General features: G+C 38.9%; 1 protein-coding gene across 3 annotated transcripts in view; it reads right to left on the bottom strand.

Annotated features, from left to right (window-relative positions):
- EPS8 (EGFR pathway substrate 8, signaling adaptor) overlaps positions 1-6,472 on the bottom strand; it is a 39,756-nt gene extending 33,284 nt beyond the window's left edge. For all 3 annotated transcript variants that reach the window (XM_084261003.1, XM_084261002.1, XM_084261001.1), the window contains exons 1-5: positions 6,332-6,472; positions 5,976-6,125; positions 3,667-3,749; positions 1,921-2,057; positions 122-195 (exon numbers count right to left, since the gene is read on the bottom strand). In XM_084261003.1, the coding sequence (XP_084117129.1) occupies positions 122-195; positions 1,921-2,057; positions 3,667-3,749; positions 5,976-6,125; positions 6,332-6,457 (570 nt within the window). In that variant the 5' untranslated portion in view covers positions 6,458-6,472. The remainder of the gene's footprint in view (positions 1-121; positions 196-1,920; positions 2,058-3,666; positions 3,750-5,975; positions 6,126-6,331) is intronic.
- Between the last annotated feature and the right edge of the window lie 12,839 nt (positions 6,473-19,311).

The following is a 19,311-nucleotide window of genomic DNA, read 5'->3' as shown; positions in this document are numbered from 1 at the left end:
CAGACTGCCTGGAAAGCTTTTCTCCAGAACTGAATTTCCCATGTGGAAAAAAGTCTTCCCACCAAGCAGAACTGCAAGATTCACAGACATTAAGCAATATTACTTGTAGTTTCCCACTTACAACATCTCTGTCAATCCTGGCTGACATCATCTCTGCTGTTTCTTCATGATCATGGTATTGTCTATGTTTTTCGACTGCAGAAAAAGGAAGAAGACAATAAGACATCCGTATATGCAGAATTAGTAACCAACACTTCCTGTACAGCTTATAATTTAAACCATACTACTCTAGGAAAATGATGAAAAAAACTGTTTGTACCATTCACTTGGCAAGTGACTCTACAAAACCTGAAAATCTTGCACCCTAATGCATGATCCAGTCAAGCCTCACAAAAGCGCTTAGCTGTATTATTTCAGTCAATTTAGCTGCATAAATGAAGTTAACCACAAAAGTGTGGTACCAGAGTCTGAATCAAAAAAATCACAACAGAAAGTGGCAGGTTGTAAGTACAACATAAGGAGAAATCATCCCATTTTGCAAAATATGTTGCAAGCTACTCCAGCAGAAGTAAGCAAGAAAGAGTGTACCATGACTCTAAAGGTAACTTTGATGTAAAATGCAATTAGCAAAAAGGTACGCCAAGCTTGGCAACACAGAAATGGGAGACAATGACACAATAGAAATCCTATCTCCACTTCACAGTGGACAGTGTCAGTGACTTTGAAAACAAGGGTAACACTTTGAGAAACGGCAAGCACTGCATTACAACAGGTGGCATTTTAATAAATATAATTTAGAAAAGATCCACCTGAGTGGAATAAAAGCGACTGCAGGAACTCAGATCAACAAGTGGTCCGGCAACATTCTTGACAAATGAAACTTCTCAGAAGTGAGGGGACATCAAGCTAAGAACAAACTAGCCTTTACTCAAAATAGGTGTAATCCTGTAGATTAGTAGAGGCAAACATTCTTAACGTTACAGACTTCTCTGAACATTTTTCTTGCTTTCTTTGCATAGTGGTGAGTGATAGACAGTTTACAAAACCAAAAATAAGGAAGACTTGTAATTCTAAAATTTTAATATATATTAAAATTAATACATATATTATTAAAATATATTAATGAAAACCCAGCGACCAAACAAACCAGAAAAGGCTTCACCCTAACCTTACAGTCTGGTTTACAGAAAAAGCTTTACTGTTTCTAAAGAACAATTTTTTCAAAGAAATCTGGTCAAACTAAAAATTTTTACAGTAGAGATTTTAAAAAAAAATAGTCCAAACCCACTAGAAATGCTATAGCATTCCTTGGTTAAAGCTTTAAAAAACAAAGAAACAAACACCTAGTCTAGCCATACACGTCAGTACAAAGATAGACATAAAATAAATAAATAATGCTGATCTCCAGTCACCTTTTAATCCCTGATTATTTGTTTTTAATTATCTGACATGTAGCTTATACTCTCCATATTACTGAAGACAGCATCATTAAATTAGAGTTATGAGAGTACTGGTCACTGTGAATGTGTTCACAAAAAAGCCCCAGTTAAAAATCAGTATCCAACTCCCCACCCAGCTAGACACAAATTAAACCAGCTCTGAACAGAAATTCAGAAAGCAGTTAAGTGCAAGTAAATGACAACACAGACATGAGAGTCAGGTCTTATTCTCTAGATCAGACAACCCGTGGCTTGGGGCATTTCAGGCTGGACTGGAAGAATAATCCTTCTGCTCTCAGCGGGGCCAGAGGGGTGACCCTCGTGTAACCATTTCTGTATCTGGTTTCAATTACTGTAATCTTTATGAAAGCAGCCTTTCAGAATTATTTGTGTTATTACTGAGGATCATAAAATCCTACTGCCCAGAACACCACCAGTTTGGCACCACGTTTTGCGTCAGCAGGAACCCAGAAATACTCACACTCCCCCTGCTCTGCAGCCCACGCAGACCACGCTGCCACGCGGCTTCTCACATCCACCTGGGTGACGGTCCCTGGTGGCACAGGGGCAGGTGCCCGTGGTGGCGGAGGGATGGTGTTGTCAGCTTTGGATATCATCCTAGAGGAAGAGAAGAAATCCCAGAAGTGACACTTGAAGCAAAAACATTCTATTTTCTAGTGCTTACTCAGAGAACACAAGGAGGCTTGTTAAGGACCCCTTCTGCTGTTGAACATACCGTGGCTTGCCACAGCAAACCATAGCAAGCAGTATTCGTGACCATGAAGTGTAAATGTGTTAAACGTAGTAGGTAACCTAATGCATGATGGGGTTAGCAAATCTTTGTCACCTGGCCACAATGGAAATCCCCAAGGAGTGCCACAAAACATGATGTCTAGAGACCTGCCACTTTACACAGTCAAGTGTAAACTCAAGCCGCTGGTTTGAGTTTAGTAGATGGGATTTTTACATTCGTATGAGTTTACTGGCTGGACTTCCATTTTCTGTGAAATATTTCATTAGAAGTTACATTTCAGCCATCACAAGTTGAGTACCTAGTCCCTAAATTTGACAGATGGTCAACTACCTGTTTCTTAAAACTCTACCAACAAACCAAATTAAATTTACATGTTGTCTTTCCTTTTTATTTCAGTAGCTTCAGTAGCTCATCCTGTCTTGATACAAATGTATCATCCTATCACAGACTGTGACAATCTTCCCCCTAGATGATCTCCAGAGGTCCCTTCCAACCCCTATCATTCTGTGGTTCTGTGTGATTCTGTAAATCTCATTAGTTTCCCAGCACATCCAATGTCTTTGAGTCCTTCTGGATTACCTCTTTGTGCTCATACTTGGTTTTTAGTATCTCATAAACAGTAAAGTGTATTTATTTAATTTTAAACCCACAGGTAAAGTTAGACACACTTCAATATTTTGGGTTTTTTTATAGGAGTGTCCATTACTTGAGGAAGACTTTGTGAGTTGTACATCAGAATTTAATAGGTAATTAAGTTATAAATGGATTGATACAATGGTGACATATTTACTTAATGATTTTTGTCCAGCAAAGACTTCTTTCTCTGGACCACAAAACTGCTATTGAGAGTTACTACTGGGACACAGTTCTGTATTAACTTTTCAACAGACTACCACCATAACCATCCAGCATCTAATTTATTTGAGCTCTTGTTGTTATACCTCTGCTGGCTGCCTCTCACTTCTGTGGCACTAATCTCCTCTGAACCCAGCAGACTCACTTGCCCCACATTTTCTTACTGGCAGAGAAGCTTTTGCTACTAGGGAAACAAGGAATTTCACCATCATTAAACAGGCGGGAAGACTACTCAATCTTCAGTTGCTGTTTTATTTAACATCTTTAGATACCAAGATTTTATCAGAATCTTACTTAAGAGTTATGGGGCATAAATGTTTTTCATTTCAGTTCTGAACTACTTGACCCATATGCAGAACTGAGACAGGCAACGTGGTTCTCTAGCAACTGGTGTTGATGTCAGCTGTTCCTGTCATCAAGGTGGAATCAGGAAAAGTAAGAGTGATTCTAGGAACTGAGAGAACATGCAAAGTTTTAAAGTGAGGCCTCCACAGGTAGATTTAGAAGTATATTATCAACTACCAATAAAGACTACAAATCAGCAGGCAGACTTGGGAGAGCTTCTGAATGGTGTAACACTACTTGGTGATCCCATACACTGCCAAGAAAGCTATTTACCTCAGTGTATCAAGCCTCTTCTTTTGTTTCCCACTCTTGCTGTCACTGATTGCACTTTCGATATCTTCATGAATAAAGCTAGCCTAAAGAGACAGAAGCAGAAACCATCAATTATCAGCTGTATCTCCTCATGCTCTTTTTTTCTGGACACCTTTAGATTCTGGGTTCCCTAATCAAACCCAATTTATTTTAAAGTTCTGGAATAAATTATTTTCCACATAAGCAGAATGAAGAAACACACAATGCTCTTGTCTGAAAGTCGGTGTTTTTGTCATTGTTCCAACCTCAAACATTATCATCAGATGAGTATATCATCTAGATACCAAATTTGTGTGAACATCTGTACCTATGTTAAGCCAACCATTATTGAATAAGCTATTTTTCCCATCCATGTGTGCAATTATTTTTTTCCAAGCATATTAAGGAAAAGACATACTATAAAAAATCTATTACAGATAGTAGCAGCATAAAGGATTAGGACAGTAACTTGTAGTGATACAGTTCCCTTTAAGAAATAATGATAGCCTCCAATTTCTTTTTGATTTAATACAAGATTAATTTTTCAGAACATTTCCTAATTTGCAGGTTCCTGCCTCTTTGTAACTGCAGTCTGCCTTTACTGCTGGCCCACAAGTGAAATTTTGATGCACATCTAAGGCATCATTTTAATAGATCCTGCACTAAATAGGTCACGGCTTCTCATAGGATTTAGAATGCTCTGTTACACGTCTCCAGCTGACAAATTAATTTCCTACACAGGTTGTCAAAGTCCTAATCTGTCAGTGTTGGACTCACTCTACAAGGTCCATGTCTTTCTTAGTACCCTCATAATGGAGAGGTATGTAACTTTCGGGGTGAAACACGTAACTTCTGCTGGGACTAGAAAACTTTGTTGAATTTAGGATCCACAAGGACAAAAAGACTTCTCAAGTTATAATGAATTACACTACAGACTATAGATGAGGAATACAGTAAGATTAAAGAATTAATACAAAGAAAACAAGGGGATTTGTAAAACTTAAACCCAAAGGAATTTCATTAATCATACTCTTGATATTGTTTAATATTTTTTTCTTTAGAAAATACTGAATACCACAAATATTATTGATTTCGACCAATTTCTTATTGCAGATGCTCCTGAGATTCATGGTAATGAAAAGCAGGAAAAAAGCAAGGGAGAAAAACCTACCCTTTCCGAAACAACCGAGTCTTTTGGATAACAAACAAGTAGGGGTATAGTTGAAAACTCAAACACTACCTCAGAAGAAAAGGGGGATCCTGGACTTCCAAGTGCTCTGCATTTTTTATTTATACACAGAGGAACAACTTCAAAAGAGGAAAAGTCTGAAGAAAAGAGACCATCTCTACACTTTGGAAGCTGGATCCAACCAGACCTCAACAAAGGTTTGCTACATTATTTAAAATAATGCCACCTGGATTTCTCACAAGATCCCAATTTCCACTGAAACAGCAAATTCTGTGCAACTAATTATACAATTAGCCAGTCATCTTCACACCATTCTCACTATACCAATTTCAAAATATTTACACAGTATAATCAGCAATCTGTTGGTGTAAAACAATATGAAATACTATAAAGGAATTTAAAAGTCCTCATGAAATTATCAATTGGAATTCAAAGAAATTAAAATTTACAATTCTGGAAATACAGAAGAATTACAGAATGGATTAAAAAATATTAATGCTTGAAGGAATTACTTTAACCTGAGACAAATAGCCTCTTTACTTGTTTTAACACTCCTTTAAGTAATATTTCTCTTTTTATTATCTCTCCAGCAGAGCACAGATGCAGAGAGGTGGGAGTTTAATTGTTCAGTGAAAGCAAGAGAAGAAGAAAGGGAAAGACTAACTAAAACTCAGGAGTCAAATGGGTTCTTTGCAGATTATAAAACAAATCAGAGAGAAGTAAAAACTATTTTACACCACTTTCTTTGGAAGTATGAATGCAAACCACACACATATTCCAGAGCTTTACTCATTTGCAAACCTAAATGAACAGCTACAGAGCCGAGGAATCAATATTTACAGTAACAACATGTTTGCACATTCACTAAAGAATCCATTTACACACAGGACTACTCTCTTGCAAGACACACTATGCTGCATTTACTAACATCCTATAAGTAGCACTGGTATCGTACTGCATTACACTTAAAGCACATGTATAAGAATAAAGGAACAGAATTATTGCCATGAATCAGTCCATTTGATTTTATTCACTGAACTTGCCAACTCATAAAATTTCCCCTATTCATACAAGTCACAGCAGATCTCTGTTGCAACCTTACCTTGATCTCGTCACACTGGAAAAGGTGCAGATCGGGCTTGTTTTGAGTTGGTTCCTTACATACTAACGCAAGAATCGAATTGTAATTGCAGGCATTCATCACAGCTTGGCAATGCTGAATTGTGCTTAAAGGAAAATTCTCCAGTTCATTCTGCCAGGAAACGGAAAAAAAAAAATCAAGCACAAAAGACAACCTTACTATACAGTGTCCTGATCTCAGAAAAGCTGCATGAGTTAAAAAGGGAAAGTGATAATAAGCTAATTAAAACACTGAATCTCATGCACATCATTTTTCTGCCTGTTCCCTTTTTCTCTCTCTCTCTCTCTGAAAATGAGACTGCCACTCACAGATCTTACCTTTGATTCCAAGTCCACCAAACTGACAGCTTTGTCATCCACTTGAAGAATCATATCTTGAGTCCACACTTTGCCCTTGGCATCCAGCAATTTCAGCTTCCTTATTCCATCATCGACTGTAATCATTGCCTCTTTTCGATCCAGAACAAAGGTGGTCAAGTGCTAGTGAGAGAGATGTACATTTAAAAAAAATAAAATTTTAATTTTCCCTATTGCTAGGCAGTATCAGTACTCAAATTGCCAGGAAATAGCAATACAAATAATTCATGAAAAAAGTGGCTTTGCCTTTGATAGATCGCACCAATAAGCCATCAGAGAGGTTGTTTAGTCCATAATGTCACTTTCAGTCAACTGATTTTTGTAACTCACTGTTTGTCATTCTTTGTTATTTCCTTACTAGAGTGGTTAAACTTGAAGGCACAGTCTGACATCTTTCAGGTATCAAAGCTAGAATTAAACCCTGAGTATTTAATTAGCTTTCTTGAGGAGTGAAAACCTGTCTCTCTTGGCAGGTTGAATCCGGGAAGCATCAGCAGACACTTCTCAGAAACATGCTGCCAACATACCTACACCACCACTCTGACCTGGAGTGTCCTCATCTTTTCCAGAGCTGCCAACTAGCATGCTGATGGTAACCATGATGGGCTTGCATCTGACTGGGATACCTTATGGAAAGGCTACTAGCTTCTTTTTATGGACCACAGTAGAAATGCAGTATGCTAACTACTTTTGCTCACCATCAACTCGGCATATTCAGATTCAATATAATTAATGGTCCAGAAAATAAATACTATTTCACAGATATCACTTCAACTAGTTTCCCTGTCATTACGGTTTTCACAATTTTTCCTTCAATATGCCAACCATGCAAGACATCCCATAAAATTGTTTCATTTTATCCAGGCGTAATTCCATCTTCAACATTCTTACTGAAGGCCTGGTTACCCTGATTCAAGCTGAACCAATTTTAATATGTACTTGTACATCTATCTTCTAAGTAACATAAAAATAGTAAGAAAAAAGAAAAATCCAAGAGGAGTTAAGTGTGGTTTCTTCTCTTAGAGGATAACAGCACTTTGTTATGACACACAAAAGAGTAGATACAAACTGTGTATAATCCAAGTATTTAAAAGCAGTAAAGTGAACAAATCTCTCTACTGACTGCTCACACAGGAATGCTTAAACTCCAAATGCAAGTACTAATCTTCATGCCAGTACAGTACTAAAACTGTTATGAAGAAACCAAAGTAAAAATACAGACAGTATGCACAAGTATTCATTTGCAAGCTGATCGCAGGACAGAAGAACTTGAAATTAAGACTCTTCTGCATATGATCTCACAATTTACAGTTAATTTAAAACCCAGCATAAAGGATCTTATAATCTGTGGTATTTGAAAGACTTGTCTCAGCCCATGATAGCGGTCTGATGGCAGTGGGAGGAAGTTTGTGCCAAAGTAAGACTGCATAAAGAGGCGTAGCATGCAAAAGGGCTTAACAGGCTACATATGGGCACGCCAGTTTACTTTGCTGAATATTTTAAATATATGTACTCCTGGATAAAGTAAGACAGCAACATACAGTAATTCTGCAAAGCAGCTTAAGATGGGAAAGTAATGTACTTTCCACTTCACACTGGGGAAGAATCTGTGCAGGCAGAATATATTTGCTTAACTACTACAGAAGAGACTAACTGGGGCTTTTAGGGGGTAACACTCAGCTCTTTCTGAATATTCTGTCACCTCTGCTGATTATAACTGATCAAAGTATTAACTATTACCCGGTACGCTTCACAAACAGCACAAGGTTTTTCAGCTCTGCTTCATCTCTGCAACAAGGCAGGGTCAGAGACAGGACAGCATAACACGTTGAACTGATATCCCATTGAGAAGTCCTGTCCATTTGCCAAACTACACACAGCTTTGCTTACATTCTTCCACATCAAAATTTCAGCTCGTTGTGGCAAAGCTATCGAATTTGAGACATTTCAGTGTAATCTGTTCTGAAGTGACCTTGGGCTGGCAGGATATTTTGGAAGATGCATATGCCTTCAAGCATATGTATCCTCAAAAATCACATAGGCAAAAATAACTGCATGTAAGTGAAAGCTATAATTGGTATATTGTTCTTCGTCTCACCTCTACATGATACTGCGAAGTTTCAGATATGCTGCTGGCACTGTCTCGTGCATAATTCTTCCTTTGTTCTAGAGATGGGAGGAAAAGAAAGGATAATTATTCATCCAAGTTCTTATCATGCTGTTTTGAATACTTCTCAGACACACTTAAAACTAACTGTATATATGAAAGCAGATAATCTCTGTGTTTCAACAGAAAAAAAACCTTCACCCCCACACAGTCCAGCACAAGGATCATACTTACGTCAATGATGTTGAGGGGGAGCCGGTGGGTGCAAACCAAAGCCAGTTATCTCATCACAGTGAGTCAGGACACTCGAGGAGAGCAGTGCTCTGACTGAAAACGCTTCATTGGGAAGCCTGATTATTAACCTCACCGGCTTCCCACTTTGGTAGCAACAGGTAAACCAACATCAGGCTTACAGAATTTGTATGAACGCGTTTGAAAGCCTAAGTATTTTCTGATACATGTGTTAAATCTGCAAAACAACAAAGCCACACACAAACCAGACCTGACCCATCCTTTATTTCTTCCTAAAGTATTCAATTTGATGAATTACTAATGTAGAAAAACGAATGAATGGAAAGGAGTAAAAAAAAAACAACCTCAGCAAGCAAACACACCAGAGATCTCTAACAGGTAATTTTTCAGCTGAACAAAACACAATGCTGCAAAATCAGAAACATGCCTTTTACTCCAAAAAATAGATTAGTATCAAACCAGGAGAGAAGGGAAGGGAAAATCTGAGATGAAAACACAACACACACCCACGTCACAAAATAATGAGTTCAGATTAATATTGAAGAAAACTTTTCAACTTTAGTGGAAGAAAATTAGAATGTAACATCTGAAGGGTTTTTCTTTTTATTTAGGGTTTTTTTTTTCCCACTGTAACCACTTAAGTTCCTGATATGGAACTTCAAGACATTTGCCTAAGGAAGGAATTCACTGGGAAACTTGCCCAAGAGAGGTCCGAGGAAACCGCGAGTAGGTAATTCTTTTCTCTCAGTTTTTTTAAACAACTTGATTTCTGATCTTCGAGTAAAATAGATGGCTTGATGTTGTTCAGAAGGAGAGTAGCTGATATACATACAAAATCCATCAATTCCATCATACCCTGACTGCTTTTGGGGGGATGGGGAAATATAAATCTGCAATTGTTTTGGCAGGAAAGGTAAGTTACGTTTTGCAAAATAAAAAGCTGACTACTACCGAGCACATGATCTGTGACTTACAGAGATCTCCAGTGAGGACACTGTAAAAGCCACACTATACAGGCTCTTCTGTGACCTAGGTTCTTTCAGACAGGAATTTCAGGTGCCTACAGATTGTCCCGGATTCAGCAGGGACAGAATTAATGTTCTTCCTACCAGCTGGTATAATGCTGTGCTCTGGATTTAGGATGAGAACAATGTTGGTAACATACTGATGTTTTCATTTGTTGCTAAGCTGTCAAGGACTTTGCTTCTCCTCACACTGTCCTACTAACAGGGAGGCTGGGAGGCACAGAGGAAGCTGGGAGGGGACACCCAAACTGGCCAAAGGCATATTTCACACCATATGGCACCATGCTCTGTATATAACAGCAGAGTGGGGCAGGAAGCAGGGTGGCTCAAGAATTAGCTGAGCATCATCTTTGAGGTGGTGAAAAATTGGGTTGTTCACCACTGTTTTTTTATATTCTTACGTAATTATCTTCTTCCTTTTCTGTCCTATTCAACTGTCTTTATCTCAACTCACGAGTTTTACTAAGGTTTTTTGGGGTTTTTTGGTTGGTGGTTTGGGTGTTTTTTTTTTCTTTCCCCTTCTGCTTTTTTGAGTCTCTCCCCCAACCCCCTGAGGGTGGAGTGAACAAACAGCTGTGTGGTTGTTTTAGCTGATGGCTGGGTTAAACCACAGTACAGAAATGCCCACATTCTGATATGTCATCCGTATAAGTATTTGTCACCTTTTACAATTATGCCTTGTTATCTCTCCAGTTTTCAGTGACTTTCACAAAAAACAACAGAGTTTCTGATATCCCTCACCAGCTTCATGTCCCCCTCCCCTGATGCAAACGCTGCTCATGCAACAGAGCCATCCTGCTACTGTACAGCAGCTACTCAAGAAAAGTGTCCTGTGCAATCAGCCAAATTCAAGAACCCAAAGGATTATCACAATTTGTAACTAGGTGTGTGAATATTTTAAAATAGATGTCTCTAATTTAATTATCCATTACTCTGGATCCCCAGGGCAGAGGATCTCCACTGATTCCAACCGTAACTGCTATTTCTGCTTTTGCAGCATGTTACTTTATTATTTTTTTTCTTTGGGTTGATTTCCTTTTTAACCACAAAAGACAAATACACACACATGCACACCCCAACAAAGCAGCCAGTAAAGCAGATCTGTCTTATTTGCTACCTTTCTTTTTTTGTTTTGATGATGATCTGAAGAAGTAAAGTCCATCTGTTCCTAACAAAACAAGGGAATTGAAAAGCAGTATCTAGTTTAACTCCATGGAATTATTTACATCTCCGAGGGGATCAGTTACCAGTCCTCTGTTATGAACCGTAAATGATAGCTAAATGCTGTCCAATAAGAAAGAATACATGCTTAAAACCAGAGGTTGCTTAATTTAACAATGCATCAAATATTCAACCTTGATTGTTGTTTTATTTTTTTTACAATATCAAATTAAACCAGGATAATATTATATTCACTGTATGACTTATAAATCCTGCAAAGAATAATATTTGGAGTGTTTTTAAATAAATAAAGAAATCCTGGTATCCACAGAGGCTCCAAAGGACTTAAAAAGCAGTGAGTAACTTTTGCAAGACCTACTTCATGGAGATTTTGTCCTGCGTTAAGACAGGATATCCCAAACCATTCGTACCACTGATTAACACATCCTCTTCCACAGAGCAGCACAACACTCACAACAGACAGATGGCAAGGTTTTCAGTACTGTGTCATGTTGAGAACAATAGTGTTTATTTAAGAGAGGGCATTTTCTGAATAAAAGCTGTGGTTGCCTAAACTTGAGAGCCAAGGAGAGCTCCTTAAGTTCTGCATTCTTAATTACAATGGGATGGTAATAAGAGCTTCAACAAAATTTTCAATTAGGGAAAGTCAATCTGGGTTTGTGTTAATAAACAAAAGGTATGCTCACCACAACAACCGACAGTCCATGCTGAGTTCAGCAACAATTCCTATTTACCTATTTATTTCTTTAATCCAGGCAGAATGATTATTAGAACCTGCTAGAGACCCAAGTTGTCATAGAGAATAGAACAGCACATTTCAATTCGAAGGTACCTACAGCCATCATCGAGTCCAAATGCCTGAGCACTTCAGCACTAACCGAAAGTTAAAGTATGGTGTTAAGGGCATTGTCCAAATGGACATGGGGAATCAACCACCATTTTCTGTTACCTCATAGGCCCTTGTACCAAAACCACCATGTGTATCACTTATGCAGACCTGGAGACTCCCTTTTTTGGGAGTCCAAGAAAGTGATGCAATCTAAACTCTGTGGTGAAGCACACAAACTAAAACTGGGAAGACTTCCAGATCTTGTTGCAGTTACAAACCAAGAAAAGAAAAAAAACCAAACAAACAAACCAAAAAGGAAAAAAAAAAAAAAAAAGAAGAAAGGAAGGGTACCTCACAGGCTCAGTGCTGCAACTTTTAATGTGGTTTTGGATGAGCTAAGAAGGAACCTATAGCAGCTGTATTGTCAATACTGCTATAGAGGAGCTGGAGGTAGTTATTACAGGCAACTGCTCCATTCTGAAATTATTCACCCTTAAAAATATATCACCTAATTAATAAGTACTCTGCTAACATCAGGCAAAATTCTTCTGTTGCTTCTGGAAGGGTTTTCCTTCAACCTTTGTTTTTCAACTCTTTTACAATTCAATAGTTAGAAAGTGGATCTTCTTTCCTATAGAGGGTGACCACAGCTGCTAATATAACCCTGACTCCCTGAGGCATGGTTTTCTTGGCTGGCTGTCATAAATTGCAATGAAAGAAGAATGAATAAAGTTCCCTCTTGTGATAATGTGAATATAACACAAAGAAAAAAAAAACAAAACAAAACACTACAGGGAAAGAATAGAGGGGAAGATAAGAGGGGAAAGAGGAAAAAAGACTGGCATCTAAAATACTTCCATTTCCCTATCATTTTTGCCATTAGCTCAAAACTAAACCTGAGCCTCTGCTTCCTCCTAGGGCCTAGCTCATGTTCGAGATTCCACCTATAAACCTTTTCAAGTTCTCACCTTGCCCTCAAAAAGGAGGACACAAACACTTTTGCACCCCCTTCTGCTGACGTCCTCCACTGCCTTCAACTTTTAGCAAAATTGATATAAAACTGCAAACCTGTTCTGCGTCCATCCCTATCCAGATGACACAAAAGTCTGACGTTTCCTCCTACAATTCTGCATTTCCACTTCCAAGCCAGATATATGTGAGCACATGACGCTCAGTATCTCATCCATATACTGCTGCTTATTTTCTTTATTTCTGTATGAAGCTGCCCATTGCCATTCTTTTGGACACGTACCTTCTATCATTCAACTCTTCCACATACCATTGTGGTTGGTGAATAATAACCAATATTAATCTGACTGCTTTTAACAGAAATCCAGAAAAATCACTCTTATTACATGGTATTCAAATGCAAGTAATTCATACCCTACTATTGAAAATGAATGACTTACTGAACATACTGGGTCTCTCTGGAATGGAGCTAATTTTCTTCACAACAGCCTGCACAGTGCTGTGTTTTGGATTTGTGACCAAAACAGTGCTGATAACATAGGAATGTTTTAGCTATTGCTGAATAAAGCCAAGGCTTTCTCTATTTCTCACTCTGCCACAGCACTGAGCAGGCTAGGGATGCACAAGAGGTTGGGAGGGGACACAGCTGTGACAGCTGATCCCAACTGACCAAAAGGATACTCCATACCATAGCATGCCATGCTCAGCAATAAAACTGTCAGGTAGTCTTTCCAAAGTAGTCCTTGCTCAGAGACTGTCTGGGTATTGGCCTACTTGGGGGAGGTGGTGATTACCTTTGATTATTCAAGTAGGGGGGTTTTTGTTTGTTTGGGTTTTTCATTCCCCTCTTTACTTACTAAGCTGTCCTTATGTTGATCCACCATTTTTTCCCTTGCTTTTGCTCTTCCAATTCTCTCCTATATCCCATTATCAGGTGGAGACAGGGAGAATGAGCAATCTACTGCATAGGTCCTTAGTTGCTGGTTGGGGTCAAGCCCTGACATGGACGAAAAAAATAATGGTTTGTATTCTTCATTTCACTCCTAATCCTCCTGATCAATCTCAGTCTCTCATTGGTCTCTTCACGCATGAAGAAAGTTATTGAAGCTAAAGTGAAATTTTTCAACAGAGACTTCCAGATAGGATGCATAAAACTATCCAAGGAGAGATAAAAGTATCAAAACCATTGAGGTTTTTTTCTATTTTCTTACTGCAGAGCTTACATCCAACATGTAAAATACATCACAACCTTAATACTGCAGTTATCTCAAACCCTGCTGATACACTGCACACAGTCTACCTATAGTATTTTCCTTGTCATAAAGGAAAAAATAATTTCAGAAAAAAGACTATGGCACAAGACACTTAAATTAAATTCTTAATCCCAATCTATAGCAAAGGCAGCCCCGAGGAATTTGAGCAAAATAAAAATCTCTCATGGGCAAGTGCAATAAACTTAAAAATTAAACTCATAGGTCCTGACTGTAAGATCTTTTAGCTACTACACCTTTCAAATGAACCCAAACACTGATCCACAGAAACTAATACTCTTGAGGTTCTCTGATGTGGAGAGATGCTACTGCTATTCATGTCATTGTGATCTTACAAAATTCACCCATCATCAGGAATGGGCCACATTTCTGGTTTCAAAGGCACGAAAAAGTACTGATTCCATACCAATTTTGGAAGCTGACAAATATCAGAAAATAACCCAACTGACCTCTTGACCAAAGACCATGGCCAAGCCATGAATGCAGTAGAAAGTACATGATACAGAAAAGACAGGACTTGAGATTGCCATCACTCACCCTCTTCCTTGCTCTCCCTACATTCAGAACTCTGTGCTCTTTCCAATTATTTCTGTGAAGAACTATTTCATACCTTGGAAAGGTAACTCTTCCATGGTTTCAGACAAAAACACTGGTGTGGTCCAAGGTCCCTTGAGGCAGAGCTATGAACAGCATCTGACATAGCTGACGTTAGAGTTCCGCCTCACCCATTTCCCAACTGGAAGAAGGTGCAGCAATCAAGAAAACTGCTTAATAAACGCTGCTGTAGCTTGGCTCTGTGCCACTGACCAAGAAGACCACCCAGAGAATTGTATCACAGCAAGAAAAATCTAATTCTTTACCTAGTTAGGGAAAATTCTTACCAAAAGATCTCAGTCTGGATCTTAACAGATGACGTGAAGCACAGGTGGCACTGGTTTGAGCTATGGTACCTTTGGCTACAACAAATCTTGAGTTCCTAAAAGCCTAAAACAGAAGTGACAAATCTGTTTCCTAAACTTCCACTGATGTCTTACAAATAATTGCATAGGCCAGATGTAATAAATGTTACGTGTGCTATGGTTATAATATCACTAAGCACAATGGTGGATCCCAAGCTTCCCCTTCCACAGTCTGAACAAAGTACAAAGAGACAAAGGTCTGAAATCCGATGGCAAACCATGGGGAGATGGATTAAGAGTATCTCTCATAAGGTATCCTAAAAATCCTGCCACCCATCATCAAGCAGAAAAGACCAATACTTAGTTTACTACTCTATGTCTGTATTGGACTGATGGCTGAAACCCCTTTAAGAATGTATTGCAGCTGCTGGAAGAACTCAAGACTGAGAGCAAAGTGCAGGAGATTTAACCTACACATACGGATAGAAAGGTCAAAGACTGGTTCAAAACAAATCTCATTAAGAGAGAAACACTATCACTTTCAGAGATATTCCACTTTTGAAAAGATGGAGAGGTTAATTTTAAAAGGGCATGTAGCTATAGGACAAGGAGTATTGGCTTTAAACTGAAGGAGGGTAGAATTAGATTAGATACTGAGAAGAAATTCTTTACTGTGAGGGTGGTGAGGCGCTGGCACAGGTTGCCCAGAGAAGCTGTGTCCAACCCCTCCTCCCTGGCAGTGTTCAAAGCCAGGTTGGATGGGGCTTTGATCACCCTGGTCTAGTGGAGGGTGTCCCTGCCCATGGCAGGGGGGATTGGAACTAGGCGATCTTTGAGGTCACTTCCAACCCAAACCTTTCTGTGATTCTATGGTTTGTGCCACAAGCTTCTGTCTGACAACTACACAGAACTAGCTATCAGAGTAACAGTATTGTTTAGAAGTCAATTGTCAGTTTAATTCATCCAAGTATCAAATAACACAAGTATGTTACATGGATGGCTTCTTCTAATGGACTCATTTACCTATTCTATGATCTGCTTGTGATTGCCTTGGATTTATTACACTATAGTTCTTGCTCTGAATGAGTTATTTCAGCAATATAAAAATACACATGCAATTTCACTGCTAACACAGCTCTGAGAGTATAAACACAATGAATAAAACACCTAGTCTTTTCTGATGCAGTGTGAAGACAATTTTAGTAACATCTTTCAATTTTGTGCTGTATAATAATCTAACAATTTGGAGCAAACCACTGGCTCACTACTCCTGGGGAATGAGGCTGCTCCACACTGTGTCACTTGCTGGCAAACCACCAGCACAGTCCTGGCTACTGTCACCGACTGATGCTGCATGTCTTCCCACAAGCAGAGCTGCAGAAGACAGATGGAGAAGGCAATGCTAAAACAACAGATGACAGTAGGAACTAAACCCCATTTCAGATGGAAAGATCAGGAAGTAAATAGTGAAATAAAACCCAGAAGAATGTGTCGAGGGCATCTTCCCTCACAGTTCAGTGAGAGATTTATCACGAGAGTAGAAAACAGTTCATTTCAGGAAGGAAATTAGTGAAAACAAAGGGATTATTTGACACAGGAAAAAAGGCAATTGCAAGGAAGTTTTTGCTACCAGATAACCACATCAGAGAGAGTGATGGCTCTGGTCTAGTTTTAACTGAACTGTCTGTAACACCAATAAAACTCCAGCCTCCTTTCCTACTGTTAACCTTTTGCTTGACAGCTGAAGGACTAAACAATCATGAATCCCACCTTAGCACCGAGACTCAACAGATAAACTTCATGCCATGAGATAAATGGCTGTGCATATGTGTATATCCACACACACTTACACACCTATGTATATATATACATGTTAATATTATTACTAACTTTTTAGCCTTTACTGTGCTTGGAAGAAATGGGATTAGAGATCAAGTCGCGACTCAGGAGTTAAGGTACAATTTTCACTCGCTGATACCCACAGACAGGTGCTTCAGTCCGAATGGCATCCAAAAGTCTTTCAAGAAAAGGAAGTTTGTCATGGGCAAAGTTGGCTGCTAACATTACATTGGCACATTTTAGCAAAACAAAAAAACATGGTTTATTTTATTTTTACAATTTTTTTCCCCAACATCTTCTAAGTGAATCTATTAAATATGTGAGCCTGAAGTATTTAGATAAACAAAGCATGTACATTTAGTATACATGTACATAATATATAAGATGAAAGCTAGGATACCTCCAACCAATTTTATAGGCTTTCAGCCTCATGGATCTCAAGTAAAATATTTCAGTTAGCTATTAATTATAAACCAATTATAATAAGCATTTTAAACAGATTTTAGCAATACCAGTATTGCCAAACTGTTTCCCATCTGCCTTGGGGCAGTATACACAAAAACTCCTAACATCACCAAGGAAGAAAAGACCCATGTGGGATGGAGCAGAATGTTGGCATGGTTTATTATTTATAATAATAAAAACAACTGTCCTGAATTTGAGAAAAGTTTTAGCTGTTTTCCTTGTTTTCTCCAATTCATACATCGGTGATACCGACAGCCTAGTTCTTTATGCATACAAAACTGAGCAAAAGCAGTAAAATATGCAAACTCTTCTCTAAAAGCTGTGCCAATATATCTTTACTCCAGGATAATTGAGTCTTCTACTTCATTCAGTTCCTGGCAACTGCAACTACACTTTTGTGATGTATCTACTAGTGATGGAAGTGAATCAAGATCAACAACTCATTTTACAGGAGGTACAATACAGGAGTTATACAGCAAGCATTTTCAATTTGTACCTGATTTCAGTTACATATTTTAGAAGTTAAAAGGCTGTTCACCTCAAATTTGCTTACTTGTACCCATCTTCCCCTGACATATGACTATCCTATGACATGTTTGATATGAAAAAGCACAGAGTTTTTATAATACACCCACAAAGATTAAAGGACATGGTTAGGACACTGATACTGCCACACTGTCCAAACCATATACTCTTGAAAAATTATGATGATGGTGATGTAAAATGAAAAAGAAAAGTGCGATGCTCTCATAACATCTCACAAAGGAAGAACCTGCTGAGGTTTTCCACAAAGTCTCCTGCTGGTTTCTGTTACCACCAATTTCTGTCAACACATGCAATCAGTCAAGGGAACCCATACAGGATGCAGAAGCCACCGTTAAAAACTATCACTTCAGAATTTTCCCCAGTTGCAGTTCCTGAAAAACTATGTCTAGTGACTGACTTGTACAGCACACAATAAAAAAAAGATTTAAAGTTGGAACGATTCACACACAACATGATTTTTAAATGGCAAATGTTTCAAATGGTTTCTACTTTTGTCTTTGCTGACCTTTCTAGAAGCAGGCCCTACTCTAGCACAGTGCCTTCAGCCACCAAACCACGTCAGCTTTTTCACATCACTGCTCTTTTCAGAGAGGACTAGATCTCCCAACTCCCTTTTAGGCTTTTAGCCTCATGAATATCAGAGCTGTCAAAGCCAACAAGGCAACAACTACAACAAAATTCTCATGCTCACGGGTGAATAACCAAACTGAAGGCCTCAAGGCTATCCTTCCAAGGGCAAAGTTAATGCTGTTCTAATGCCACAAAGCACTCTGCCCTCACACCCCTAATTCCTGAGGTCACTACCAGAGATCACCCCACCCAAAAACAGGAGGGAGGAAAAATGGGATGCTGCAATTACTAGCTACTGGTTTTGAGTTTTCTGCGGAAGAGGTGGTAGGCACAAGGGAGAGCAGGTTGAAGGTTCCTCCACAAGACCGGGTTCTCACTGCAAAGCTCGTTCTTCCAATCTCATCAGTTGCACTGACTTTCAAAAGAGCATTTAGCAACAAGCACAGATTTACACAACAGAACATCGCTCAGCTTTGCTGGCACTTGTATTTCTATTACTAGTGCAGCTATCAGCAGGATATATTCACAGTGGAGGTGGATGACCGAGAAACAGTGCAATTTGACTGGCAAAGAACATGACTACAGTCTGCCACCACAGTGATTTGGCCATGGGCTAGAGAGTAGCACATACAGCCAAGACAAATACTAGCATCTGCAGTGGGTAAGTGCAACAACATTTAGGCATTTATAAGTAACATCACATTTGACAGTCATAAAGCCTGTTGAAAATAGCAGGTCCAATAGGGCTTCTAGTCTGCTACATCAAATCTAGTTTCCATTAAATCTTTGTGTCAAACAAGAATAATATCACTAATTCCTTTTCCGCTATCAGGGGATAAAGTTGGGGAGGCAGGGGGGGACCCAGGTCATGAACCAAACCCAGCTAGATCCCCGAATGCCTTCTCCCTGGCACATACCTTAGCTGTAGCCTCACTTTTAGTGTTGTGACAAATGCATTATACATTGCTGCGTTATACAAAGGTGGGA

Source organism: Gallinula chloropus (genome assembly GCF_964237585.1).
Source record: "Gallinula chloropus genome assembly, chromosome: 1".
In the NCBI taxonomy this organism is placed as follows: domain Eukaryota; kingdom Metazoa; phylum Chordata; class Aves; order Gruiformes; family Rallidae; genus Gallinula; species Gallinula chloropus.
The sequence above is the reverse complement of the archived record's forward strand: the minus strand, read 5'-3'. Positions and strand labels throughout refer to the sequence as shown.